Here is a 14,235-nt window from a genome sequence, read left to right as displayed (position 1 = left end):
CTAAAAGTGCCCAAGAGCAAAGCAGTGCGGGCTACAGACAGGAGAGCGATCGCTGCAAGAAAGATGAGGTGAGAAGTTCACAGCACTGGTCAATGAGGGGGGAAAATACCAAATTGGTAAATTGGCTTCAGTTAATTGGGTTTGCACCTATCTTCTTAGGCACAATTCTACAAAAGATAGGCACCTATCGCTTGGCACCCGACAGCACCTAAGTCCAAAGTAGGCGTATTTAGGGCGGAGAAGGACTTAGGTACCACTAAAGGTCTTAGGTGCCTTTAATGCAGGCCTTTAAAAGCCAGGCCTACATTACAGTTGCCTAAGCTTCTGTAATAGGTGCCTAAGCATGATAGATGTATAATAGGCGCTTAACTTTAGGCTTTCAAGTTTCAGAAGAGTGACACAAAAAAAAAGAAGAAGAAAAGAGAATGATTAAAGACAGGAAAAGTTAAAGAAAAAAAAAATGACAAAGGAAGGTCGACCTATCAAAGTACAATTAAAAATAAAGGCTCTACTTAAGCCTCAAGGGTCGAATGGGTTACGTATATTTGTCAAACTGATTTTATGTACATCCGCGCTGCTTGTTCATTGTACTGTCCATAGACTTGATGCCAGTTGTTATGGGATTCACTATCCTGACTTTTAATGTTTCAAGATTTGTAAATTTTCTCAAAAAGAGAAATGTATTGAACTTAAAAATAAATAAAGGTCTAAGATTGAGAAGGGTAGGGCATGAGATGCTGATGGGGCTGGAGGAAAATGAGATACTGGAAGAGTAGGGGGGGGGGGAGAGAGACTGATGGGGCTGGACTGAAACATACTGGAATGGAGGTGCTGGGAGGAAGACACTGATAGGGCCTGGAAGAAAGAGGTTCTAGGTTAGAGGTAGAGAAAAACTGGGTGAGAGATTGGAAGGGCTGGGGTGGGCAATATGAGAGCTGGGGGGAGGGGGGGAGGAAGACTAGCTTGATGGGTTAGGGCCTTGAGGGCCGCAATCCAGTTGGATTTTCAGGATTTCCGCAATGAATATGCATGAGATCAAGGAGGGACTTTGAGTTCCCTGAACTAAACCATGGAGGAAAGAGGGAGGAGCGGGAGGAACATGATCGGAAGACACAGGCACAGATTAGTGGGATGGAAGATGTGAAAAGGCTGGGAGCAGAGAAAGGCTAATGAAGAAGAGCAAGCGATGTGGGTGGGATTTACTTTGAAACAAAAATTGAAATGTCCTTTTCATTTGATCTTGTTTTAAAATGGTATTGATTTATTTGATTATTTAGCTCCTCCTCTCAAAGGAGCTCAGAATGTTTTCAAGCATTTCCCTCTCTGTCCCAGTGGGCTCACACAGTCTGTCCAATGCACCTGGGGCAGTGGAGGTTAAGTGACTTACTCAGGGTCACAGGGAGAAGTGTGGGCTTTGAACCACTATACCACACTCGTCTTCACAGAAAGAAACAAAACCAAATAAACAATTTGTTGATTGTTATTTTAAGAATTAGGTCCTATGTCTGCAGTGAAGACCTCCAGGGTTCCCACTCAGCTGCCTCCAAAGACCCTAACCCTCTTCCTTATCTGAGAGCCCATGAGCTTTTCACAGGGAAGCAGCAATCCCCAGCCGTTTCAGGCCTGCCGACCTTTGAATATCCTGCCATACAATAACATGGTGCTGGCTTCATTGTGGTCAGCATATATTCCAAAGTGACACTGGCCTCTGATTAGCCAGCGTCATTTATTTTACCATGCTTTCTTTCACAGCAGGAGCAGGGGCCAATGAGCTGGCTTTTTTAAAAAAATTTTTTATTGTATTTTCATTTTTTTCCCCCAAAATTAATTTGCTGTTTGTATATATATTTTTAATTTTAAACAAATTGACCAATAAATGACCAATTTAAAAAAAACCCCAACTCAAATGAATTAAGAACAAAAATTGCTTGTGCACGGGACAGTATGGAGGAAGGAAAGCAAGAAAGCGGGAAATTGAGAGAGTGCAAGAGATTCAATGGGGGAGGGAGGGGGGAGAGGGGTCTGATTGGGCTGCGGATTCTCAAAATCTTTGGAAGTAGAAAAGAGATCCGCACACCTAGTAAAGGGTAGGCGAAGGGGGTGGTCCACCCCGGGCGCCATGTTGATGGGGTGCTGGAAACCCTCCTCCTCTCCGCCCCCTGCCTCTTCCCATTCCTCTCCTCCACATGCGTGTCCCCTTCCCTTCCCCCATATCTCTAGTTGAAGTTGTTGTATGTGGCGGTCAACAACGTGCTCTTCATGACCCCATCGGCTCTCCCGCTGACTTCTGGGTGCCACGTATAGGAAGTGACATCAGAGGGAGAGTAGAAGGGGTCATGAGAAGGTTGTTGACCAATGCGAACAACGACTTCAACTAGAGGCACAGGGGAAGGGAAGGGGGTGCGCACGGCAGGATTGGGGGCAGAGATGAGGGCAGGGGGAGGGTCGCCACCACCCCGGGTGCTTCTCACCTTCACTATGCCACTGAGTGCTTGATTTATGGAGGGGGTGGGGTCTTTACCTAGTCCTTAGGCACACCATAGACAGCATTGTATTCATAATTATTGTGGGTATCCTGAAAGCCAGATTCTGTGTTCTGAGGCCTGGGTTGAGAACCACTGGCCTATAGTATCACAAAGTAAATCAGACCATAGGAGCACATTAGATGGAGCATACGAGGGGGCCACTGAGGGGTTCTCAGCCCAACCACAAAGAGAATGATGTGCAGCCATGAAACTTACAAGTTATTGCACACTTTTCTTGACATTTTTTATTTCAATGCGACAAATGCGTCTAGTAAATGGGCACAAGTATAGGGAAACCAAGCCATTGTGACATCACCCATAAGGCTGGCTGTTAGGCACTGATGGAATGAGGCATTATGACATCACAATAGGAGGAACCGCTGTAAAGTTCTCAGCCCAACCAAGAATCTAGTACATGAGCACAAGTATAGGGAAACCAAACCATTGTGACATCACCCATAAGGTTGGCTCTTAGGCATTGGTGGAATGAGGCATTGTGACATCACAATAGGAGGAACCGCTGAAAAGTTCTTAGCCCAACCAAGAATCTAGTAAATGAGCACAAGTATAGGGAAACCAAACCATTGTGACATCACCCATAAGGTTGGCTCTTAGGCATTGGTGGAATGAGGCATTGTGACATCACAATAGGAGGGACCACTGAAAAGTTCTCAGCCCAACCAAGAAGAGAATAATGTGGAGCCATGACAATTACAAGTTATTCCACATTTTTTATACTTTTCATTTCACTGATATGAAATGAAAAATGTCAAGAAAAGTGCTTCACTTCCCTGGTTCTTTGCATCTCTCTAGAGCTCCTTCTTCCTTCCCAACTTCTTTCTATTTTTATCTTTGAATATATGAATGATGTTCTTTTTCTCTTAGGCACTTTAGTTTAGATTGGGAGCCCGTTCGGGATAGGAAGTGAAGTCCAAAGTGCCTCACGTACAAGTAGAATAAATGCAATACAGTTCTCTTTTTGGTTGGACTGAGAACTTTTCAGCGGCGCCTCGCACGGTCTTTATCCGTGGTCACGCACTATCATTTCTGCACTGCTTTTTCTTTCCCGTGTGCTTTCTCTTGTGAACAGGCCGTGGCTGTGTCTCTTCTTCGTCACCCTGTGCTCTGGTGCAGACATAATTCGGTTGACAGAAATGCATGGCAGGATTGTCTCCCCTGGCTTTCCAGAATTTTATCCAAATGAAATGAAGAATACCTGGAACATCACTGTGCCCAAAGGATACATCATCAAAATCTATTTCACGTACTTCGACCTGGAGTTGTCATACATGTGTGAATATGACTATGTGAAGGTGATGTTTGGGGAAGGGATTTGGATGCCTCAGTTCCTGCTTTCTGTTTGTGTGAATGGGCCCGAGTTGTGTGGAGGACGGTTCTGGAGAACAAAATTTGCATGCGTGTGTATTTGGTCTGATACGCATACAGCATAGCAACGGTCAAACAATAAAGAATCACTTTTAAGAAGTGACCCCCCTCCCTATTCATTCTCTCCCCTCCTGTAATACCTCCCTCTTATTTTCATTTTGACTTCGATGTAATTTGAATTTTCATCGCCCCCTGGGGGCCGACGCGTGAGCAGACTGCAGGGCAGGATGGACCACTGGTCTGACCCAGCAGCGGCAATTCTTATGTTCTTATATCTTTGTCTAGGCCCTGCCATTATATTGCCCCATTTTACTTTTTTTTTTTTATTATTTATAAATTTTGAATACATTTACAATATCCAATAATTCCAAAGGAAAAAAGGAAAATAAGTAAATAAATCAATACATAATCAAACTATACTTACATAATTCCTTCTAAGCCCACATTAATGGGGAGCACATATTGCTATTTCTATCAAATAAATTCAGGAAAATAAAGGACAATAATTCTCCATTCAAACTACAGAACCTTGAATCATTCCTTAAAATAGGATATTGTTAATCTAAATTCTCCTCATATTCTCAGCTAACTGAAACAAATCTCATTTCTGTTCTCTTGCAACCAAAAATTGTTGTAATTGTATAGGATCCCAAAAAGCGTACTCAACAACCTGTAGCTTAATGAGACATTCACAGGGGAAATTTCAGATAGAAAGATGCTTCCAGGGCCAAAACTCTATCCTTCAATTTCAGAAATTCTTTCCTCCTCATTTGAGTGGTCCTGGATACATCTGGAAAAATCCTAACCAAATCCCCACAAAATTTCATTAGCCTATTTTTGAAGTAAATCCTCATTATCAACATTTTATCCATCTCACTCAAGCATGTTATTACCAGGGTGGACCGACTCTGCCCATTTTACTTTTTAATTTATTTATTTAATCTCTAATTTTAGCAACTGTAAACCGTCCAGATATCTGTTTGAGGGAAGGGGTAAAACACGGACCTGACGGACCTCACGGATCTAAACCCGAACGTCCTTAAAAATCTGAGGTCCGTGCCGCTTGTAGTTAGTTTCTGGCTCTGACAGACCTCAGTGACAATTTAGCGCTGACGGATCCGTCTCAGCATAGGGAGGGGAAAGTATTAGGATCCGTCAGCGCTACAATGTCACCGAGGTCTGTCAGAGCCGATTTACTGGGGCTGCAGGAAACCAGTTTAAAGGATTCGTTTTAGAGCCCGCTCCAGCACTAGCACTAGTCTCTGGCTCTGACAGACCTCGGTGACATTTTAGCGCTGACGGATCCTAATACATCTCCCTCCCTATGCTGAGACGGATCCGTCAGCGCTAAATTGTCACCGAGGTCTGTCAGAGCCAGAGACTAGTGCTAGTGCTGGAGCGGCACGGATCTCAGATTTTTAAGGACGTGCGGGTTTAGATCCGCGAGGTCCGTGAGGTCCGCGTTTTACCCCTTCCCTCTATTTGATGGTCGGTATATTAAAATGTAAATAAACTTGGAAACTTTATCCATTCGGCTACCCAGTGAAAAGATTTGTCAGAGTTGAATGCCTCTTTCTACCCTTCCATATTTCTGATGCTTCTTTGGTACTGTCCATCCCCTCTTTTGCTCTTGGTTCATCTTCGGCACGTCCCTGTCTCAGTTCTTTTGTTTCCACAGTAGATTCCCTGTGCGGTTCTTCTGCCCCACTCTGTCTTCAGGTTCGGATGGCTCTTTCTCTGTTCTGTCAGTTAACATTAGGCTTCAGTGCCAGATAACACAGATGATTCATATAAATCCTCCATGATTTCAGATCAGCTCTGGAAGCAGGAAGCTTGCTACTCTTTGTGGAAGGGAGAGCACCGATACAGAGGAAGCTCCTGGCACCAAAATATTCTACTCCGTGGACAACACCCTAACACTGATGTTTAGATCAGACTATTCCAACGAGAAGAAAGTCATTGGCTTTGAGGCTTTCTACGCTGCAAAAGGTACAAGAAAGAATGTCTTTTTGAATAGTTTGGGAGGAAAGGAGAAAGAGTAAATATTTATTTTAAAAATGTATATACAGTGGTACCTTGGATTACGAGCATAATCCGTTCCAGGAGCATGCTCGTAATCCAAAATGCTCGTATATCAAAGCAAGTTTCCCCATAGGAAGTAAGGGAAACTTGCTTTGATATGTTCCCACCCCAAACCTTCCCCCCCCCCACGAGAACCGGCATTGCTCCCTCCGAAGGCCCCCCCCCTGTGAATGGGCACCCTCCCCCCCGCGATCCGGCACCCCCCGCCGCCACCTGAGATCCCTCAACCCACCCGAACCCTCTTCTTACTTCCCTCCGCATCGGCATCGCCAGCATCAGCATGTCTTGTGGCCGAAAATCTTCTTCCTGTGCCGAGCCTTGAGCATGTGCGCATGCTCAAGGCCTGAGAGTTCGTGAACTCTCAGGCCTTGAGCATGCGCGCATGCTCAAGGCCCGGCACAGGAAGAAGATTTTCGGCCACAGGAGATGCTGATGCCGGCGATGACGATGCGGAGGGAAGTAAGAAGAGGGTTCGGGTGGGTTGGGGGATCTCAGGTGGTGGCGGGGGGGGGAGGGTGCCGGTTCTCGGGGGGGGGGGCGCTCGTACAGCGAGGCAAGCTCGGTTTACGAGGCACCAAATTTTCGAATGTTTTGCTCGTCTTGCAAAACACTCGCAAACCGGTGCACTCATAAACCGAGGTACCACTGTACTTCATACACAGATACTAGGCTGCTCAATGCAGTCACCTCATTCACAAGACATGTGGAGGACATTTTTGATATAACATTATACTTATATACCGCGTTATCAAAAAGTTCTACGCGGTTTACAAAAGATTATAAACATTAAACACAATTGTATATTTGAATGAGCCAGCTAGTATTTGGAGAAAAGATAGGTTTTTAGCTGTTTTCTAAAATGTCTGTAAGAAACGGCTGCGAGCAACAATGATAGAAATTCTTTTTCATGAGAAGTTGCCTGAGATGCTAAAGAGTGATTTAGGAATTTCTTGCTTTTACAACCTTTTACAGAAGGGAAATTTAACAGAGCATGAGTTTTTCTACTGCATTTGTGCATAGCTATGGAAAAACTATTAGCCAGATAAGTAGGGTCTGCACCATACAAAACCTTGTAACAAAAACAGTCCAACTTGAACGATACCCGAGCTTCCACAGGCGACCAATGCAATTCGCAATATAATAACGTTAACATGATCGTATTTCTTCAATCCGTAAATCAATCTAACTGCTGTGTTCTGTATCAATGATAATCTCAATAATTCCTTCTTAATAATTGATAAATAAGCAATATTGCCATAGTCAAGGAGACTCAACAGTAAATTCAAGATAGGGTCTAATTGTTCGTAGTCTCCATAAAGTACAATTGTATAAACTGACTGTATAAATGGAAGAATTCACTTTTGGTGTTCAAAAAAACCAACAAATTCACAAAGGTACAATTACAATATGAACACCTGTGATATCTAATGATGGACAAATTTAAATAACAGAGGAAAAAGACCTCAAAGAAACCCCGGTGGATTTAAAAAAAACCCCAAACAAACCAATGCTTGATTGACTCAATAAAGTGCCCACATCAAGTACATTCATTCTGCAGTTTTGGGGTTTGTTTTTTTTTTGTTTTTGGCTGTTTGACTTTCACTGCAGACTTGTTGGATTTCTTCCCTCTTGTTGACTGTAGTATATCCCCCACCATTATGTTTTTACCCGTCACCTATGAAATTTCTATCCATAAATGTTCTATAGCTTATTCTGTTCTTGCTGGACTTTTATCCTGCTTGTTTTTATTCCATTATCAAAGAGATAACCTCCCCTCCCCCCCTTTTTTTACAAAACCGCGATAGCATATTTTTAGAATAGGAACTCTATCGCAGTTTTGTAAAAAAAAAAAAAAAGGGTGGGTGGGTTCGGAAAGTTAGGAATCAAATCAAACAAAAGGTGTCCAATGCAATTAGTAAATATAATGTTCACCTAGAGTAGACTCGATATGGCTCGATAAATGGACTCGATATGGCTGCGTTTCAACAATGCCTACAGCAGAAGTCTGTTCTGAAAATTCTGTTCTGAAAATTCTGAAAATCCCGTCACTGAAAGAAGCCTGGTGAACTGTTTGATGGCCGTCAAGCCTGACTGCTATGCACAAACCGGAGAAAGAAGTCAAAACCCCACATCGTTAACGGACTCACTTGTTTCTAATTGGATTGGATGCCTTTCATTTGGGGTTTATGCCTCACTTTTTGACCTCTTTGCGGTTTGCATGGGGATTGCATCCTTCTTTCCCCCCCTCCCCCCACATATAGATCTATTCTACCACTATTTATTATTTCTAAAGCGCTGAAAGGCGTACACAATGCTGTACATTTTAACATACACTAGACCAGGGGTGCCCAACGCGTCGATCGCGATCGACCAGTAGCTCAGGAAGGCAACGCGAGTCGATCGCGGAGCCCATCCCGGGCTCTGTGATAGACTCGTGTTGCCGTCCTGATCTACGGGCCGATCAGCCTTTCTCTCCAGTGTTCTCCCTAGGGCCTTTTAGCTGGGCGGTCCGCCCAGGTGTCATCTGCCGCTGCTGAACATTAACCCCTCCCCAAAAAAAACAACGGCTTGGAGATTTCAGCCCATAGCAAACTTATGCTCTGGGCTCTAACGTGTGCGTGCCGGCTTCTCTTCTCTTCCCTCCGAAACCGGAAGTTATGTCCGGGGGGGGGGGGGAGAACGGAAGCCGGCACGCACATATTGAGAGCCCTGAAGCAAGCGTTCGCTAAGGGCTAATGCGGGAGACAGGTTAGTGAAGCATTTGTTCTTCTTCCTGCCGGGTTCTGCCTACTTTCTGTTTCCGCGAAGGCAGGACCCGGCAGCATTTCCCCCAATAGGTTGATCACGATCTTGGGCTGATCAGCCTTCCTTTTCCCGACGGCAGAATTGACGTCGGGGAGAGGAATGCTGGTTGTCCGAAGCAGGGAGAGCTTGGGGCCTGTTATTGGTGGTGTTTGGGTCCTGGTCCCCGATGGTAATGGCAGTGGCAGTGGCTTGGGGGAGGGCAGAGAGAAAGAAAGAAAAAGGGCAGGCAGGGATACAGAAGGAAAGAAGAGAAACAGAAAAAAATGAAAGGGAGGCAGAGAGAAAGAAAGGTCAGGGAAGAGGAAGGAAAAGTTGGGGGAAGGAATGAGGTCTGGAGGAGAGGAAGCATACAGGCTAAAAGAAGGGAAGAAAGATTGTATGCACAGTCAGAAGAAGAAAGTACAACCAGAGACTCATGAAATCACCAGACAAGGTAGTGAAAATGATTTTATTTTAAATTTAGTGATCAAAATGTGTCTGAATTTATATCTGCTGTCTATATTTTACACTAAGGTCCCCTTTTACTAAACCGCAATAGAGATTTTTAGTGCAGGGAGCCTATGAGTGTCGAGAGCAGCGCTTTTGCATTCAGCGCAGCTCCCTGCGCTAAAAACTGCTATCGTGGTTTAGTAAAAAGGGAGGGGGGTATATTTGTCTATTTTTGTATGGTTGTTACTGAGGTGATAGTGCATAGAGTCATCTGCTTTGACCTCTTTGAAAAACCCTGGAATAGGAATGATGATTAACATTTTCTATGCGTACAGTGTGCTTTGTGTATTTTTTTTAATTTTATTGTTGGTAGATCATTTTGACTTGGTCATTTAAAAAGTAGCTCACAAGCCCAAAAAATGTGGGCACCCCTGCACTAGACGGTTCCTGCTCAGAAGAGCTTACAATCTAATTTAGACAGGACATTTCAGGGTTGGGGAGATAATGGTAGAGGAAATGATACAGTGGGTCTAGGTCTCTGACATTTTAACATACAATAGACGGTCCCTGCTCAGAAGAGCTTACAATCTAATTTAGACAGGACATTTCAGGGTTGGGGAGATAATGGTAGAGGAAATGATACAGTGGGTCTAGGTTAGAGAGTTGCGTGGGGACAAAAATCCCACCCATCCCCGCCAGGATCCTCTCCATCCCCACCCGTCCCCACCCATCCCCGCAAGGAATTACCTCTATCCCCGCCCATCCCCATAAAAAGCAGCAATTACTTCTGACAGGATCAATTCCACAGTTTATTTTGTGTTTGTGCTGCTGTTTTCCTTGTGGAATCTCTTTGGTGGAACCCTTTTTCTGTTTTCTATTCGGGTAATTAACTTATAAACTCCCTCTTTTACTAAGGCTGACGTGTCCATTATATTATATGGACGAACCCTGCTTCCAAAGTCTTCCATCCCTGTGGGAGTCCCGTGGGCTAGAGGGGGGTCCCCGTGGGAGTCCTGTGGGCCAGAGGGGGGTCCCCGTGGGAGTCCCGTGGGTTAGGGGGGATTCCCGCGATCCCCGTTCCCGTGCAGACCTCTAGTCTAGGTATCTGACAGCAGGGAGTGGGGGTTAGGAGTTGAAAACAGATTCAAAAAAGTGGGCTTTTAGCTGGGATTTGAACGCTGCCAGGGAGGGAGCACGACATATCGATTCAGGCAGTTTGTTCTAGGCATAAGGCGCCGCAAGAAAGAAGGGATGGAGTCTGGTGTTGGCAGTGGAAGAGAAGGGTACAGTTAAGAGGAGTATATGAAAGGCACCTCTATAACCCCCCTTTTTTTTTTTTTTTTTTTAAGAAAACCGCATTAGCGGTTTGTAGCGCAGGCCGGTGTGCTAAATGCTCTGCATTACTCCCGACACTCGTAGAGTTCCTTTGAGCATCAGGAGCAGCGCCTGGCATTCGGTGTGCCAGCCTGCGCTAAAATACGCTATTGCGGTTTTGTAAAAGGGGGGGAGGGGAAACTAGGAGCTAACATACATGTTTTACATGTAAATGCTTGGACTACTAGCACATGCCCACTGGTATGTACACACAGTGGCATAGCGAGGGAAGGAGGTGCCTGGGGTGGTGGCACCTGGCATCGCCAAGCCATGTGCCCTTGCAAATCTTCCCCGCCACCCCCAATACTTCCCCACTACGCGTGCCTCCCCCCCCTCTTGAAATCTTTGCCAGCAGCAGCATGCAGCATTTACAACCTGCTGCTTGCGCCAGCCTCGGCTCTCCCTCTGAAATCACTACCTGGTCCCATGACCAGGAAGTGACATCAGAGGGAGAGCCAAGCCAGCGCAATCATCAGGTTGGAGATGCTGCTCGCTGCTGCTGCATGTGAAGATTTCAAGAGGTACAGTTGGGCAGAGTGGAGGAGAGGTACTGGTGTTCCTGCCAAAATAGCGCCCCGGGTGGTCCAACCTGCCCCCCCCCCTTACAATGTCACTGTGTATATTCATATGTGCATATGTTCCCATATTCCACCTAAGCGCCATTCTGGAATTACGCCCCTATCCTGCATAGTAGGTATACATGTGGGTGGAGCATGGGTGGACAATGGGTGGGGCTCCCACTTATGCACATAACTTACAGAATAGTGTAAGATATGTCTGTCACAGTTACATTTAGGTGCTTGCACTACACCAGCTCTATGGTGCCTTGATTCCATTATAGAATACACACATACCCTGCAGTCTTGGGTGCACCTACATAGAGGTGCTCAGTTATAGAAATGCCCCCAGAATGCCACCCTATCACTGATTTGATCTACCCTATCATTTCAATATAATTCAGACCCTGGCTTACAAAATCCTATTGGTTATTCTCTTTCTACCAGATCTCTGAAATATATCTCCATTTTCTCTTTATCTCCCTCACCTCCCTCTACTATGCTTATCCTTTGAAGAACCTTACTGCACACAGCTGTCTCGTCGTGAAAGGCTGCTGTGCTTACTGGATTCTTTTCTTGTTTCGTTAGATATCAATGAGTGTGACAAAAATACTGAAGAAGAACAGATTTGCGATCACCATTGCCATAACCATCTTGGTGGGTTCTACTGCAGTTGCAGGGTTGGTTACTCCCTCCACCAGGACAAAAGAACATGCACAGGTGAGACCTACAGTCTGTATTCACCGCCTACATTCATTTCTGTAACCCATCACATGATCAAAACATTCAAAATATTGAAGGGAATAGACTTAGTAGATAAAGACAGGTTGTTCACCCTCTCCAAGGTAGAGAGAACGAGAGAGCACTCTCTAAAGTTGAAAGGGGATAGATTCTGTACGAACATAAGGAAGTTCTTCTTCACCCAGAGAGTGGTGGAAAACTGGACGCTCTTCCGGAGGCTGTTATAAGGGAAAACACCCTCCAGGGATTCAAGACAAAGTTAGACAAGTTCCTGCTGAACCAGAACGTACGCAGGTAGGGTTAGTCTCAGTTAGGGCTCTGGTCTTTGACCTGGGGGCTGCCGCGGGAGCGAACTGCTGGGCGCGATGGACCACTGGTCTGACTCAGCAGCGGCAATTCTTATGTTCTTATCTCCCCCTATTTGCACAGGTGAAACCTCATCATTTTTCTGATCAATTACCAGATTAGATTAAATTAAATTAAGAGTGATGCCTTCCTAGTCCCAGTGACTGGTTGTTTGTAAATCCTGTTTCTTGGACCCATGTCTTTATTTCCCAGAGCTTTCGCTCTCACGGCTGATAATCCTTTTTTTTTTTTTCTTCCATTTCTTTTCCAGCACAAGGCTCTTAAACTTCTCTTGTGACAGCTGTGTGGGGAAGATTTTATTCACACCTTTCTGAGCCACCACCAGACAGAGCCGCGCCTTAGGCATTTCCGCAACTCTGTGGGCAGCGTTTCCTTCGCTCTCATCCCCCTGATGCTTTTCTGATATCCCCATAAGCTGACTCAATAAAATGTGCTTTGCTGACGAGGCAGAATGAAGTGGACACTGTTGATGAAATATAGTGGGAAGGGGAGAGGGACCAGGGGAAGGGTGAAACAATTTCAGCAACAACAATTTATTATTTTTGTAGTGCTACCAGGTGCATGCAGCATTGTACATGCAAGAGACAGTCCCTGCTCAGAAGAGCTTACAATCTAATTACGATAGGCACACAAGAGGGGGCTAAAAGGTGGTAAGAGACTATTAAGGGAATGACAGACAGTTATGTTGGTTGGGTCAGTGTTTAAGCACAGCTTCAAATAAGTGGGTTTTTAGTCTGGCTTCGAATACCGCCGGAGATGGAGCCTGATGTAGTGAGCCAGGCAGGTTGTTCCAAGCTTCAGCACAGCAAGGTAGAAGGGATGGAGACTGGAGTTGGCAGTAGAGGAGAAGGGTACAGAGAGGATGGACTTGTCTGATGAACGGAGTTCCTGGAGGGGAGTATATTGAGTAACAAGAGAGGAGAGATACTGAGGAGCTGGAGAGCAAGTACACTTGAACGTCAGTAAGAGGAGTTTGAATCATATGCGGAGACAGACTGGGAGCCAATTAAGTGACCTGAGGAGAGGAGTGATGTGGGTATAATGATTCTGGCGGAATATGAAGCGTGCAGCAGAATTCTGAACATATTGGAGAGAGATGGTTTAGCAGTAGACCGGTGAGAAGCACATTGCAGTAATCCAGATGAGAGGTGATGAGGGCTTGGATGAGGGTCTTGGCAGCATGCTCAGACAGCAAGTGGAAAGAACCCATAAATGAAGTGTTATTGAAAGGCATTGGGGGAGGGGGAGAAAGGAGAAGGTACAGATACATGAAAAGGCTTTTTTTAACCATCTTGTGGGGTCAGATTAATCACATATAACATAAAAATCAACTTCTAGACCGCATAACCTTGCAGATCTATGCAGTTTACAAAAGATTACATCAATTTACAACCGAGCAATCATCACGGAATTTAATTACCCAAAAATCTGGAAAATAAGTAAGTCTTCAAACGCTTTCTAAATTTCAGATATGAGAAAGACAAAAGAGATAATTGTTTGATTTCTTTGTCCCAATTGGCAGCCTGTTATGAAAGCATGCGCTCATGAAATCTTTTGAACTTACAACCCTTCACCGATGGATAAACAAAAAAAGCACGAGCTTTACGTGAATGTTTTTGAGTAGCAAAAGAAAATGAATTAATCAAGGAAGCTGGAGATAGACCTGACAAGACTTCATAATAGACCCAACCCAAATTAAAAATAATATGTGCCTCAACCGGCAACCAATGCAGTTCACAATAAAAGGGAGTTAGATGGTCGTATTTCTTCAAACCAAAAATAAGTCTGACCATGGTATTCTGTATAGCTCGCAGCCTAGAGATAATTTTTTTGTTCCAGCCAAGTAAACAATGTTATAGTAATCCAAATGGCCTAACACTAGCGATTGAACTAGTAGCTTGAATGCCGTTATATCATAATAAGCTCTAATAGAACGTAATTTCCATAGGATATAGAAGCACTTACGGACT

The 14,235-nt window shown here is 44.7% G+C and overlaps 1 protein-coding gene across 2 annotated transcripts in view; it reads left to right on the top strand.

The window, feature by feature from the left end:
- MASP2 (mannan binding lectin serine peptidase 2) overlaps positions 1-14,235 on the top strand; it is a 46,879-nt gene continuing 32,644 nt past the window's right edge. The window contains exons 1-5 of one of the 2 annotated variants that reach the window (XM_033922201.1): positions 1-68; positions 3,616-3,838; positions 5,723-5,900; positions 11,747-11,878; positions 12,516-12,709. In XM_033922201.1, coding sequence (XP_033778092.1) covers positions 64-68; positions 3,616-3,838; positions 5,723-5,900; positions 11,747-11,878; positions 12,516-12,529 — 552 coding nt within the window. In that variant the 5' untranslated portion in view covers positions 1-63 and the 3' untranslated portion in view covers positions 12,530-12,709. Of the gene's footprint in view, positions 69-3,615; positions 3,839-5,722; positions 5,901-11,746; positions 11,879-12,515; positions 12,710-14,235 lie in introns of those variants that run through there. The other variant, XM_033922200.1, reaches the window with a different exon arrangement.

This window comes from Geotrypetes seraphini, chromosome 15 (assembly GCF_902459505.1).
Source record: "Geotrypetes seraphini chromosome 15, aGeoSer1.1, whole genome shotgun sequence".
Classification (NCBI taxonomy): domain Eukaryota; kingdom Metazoa; phylum Chordata; class Amphibia; order Gymnophiona; family Dermophiidae; genus Geotrypetes; species Geotrypetes seraphini.
The sequence above is the reverse complement of the archived record's forward strand: the minus strand, read 5'-3'. Positions and strand labels throughout refer to the sequence as shown.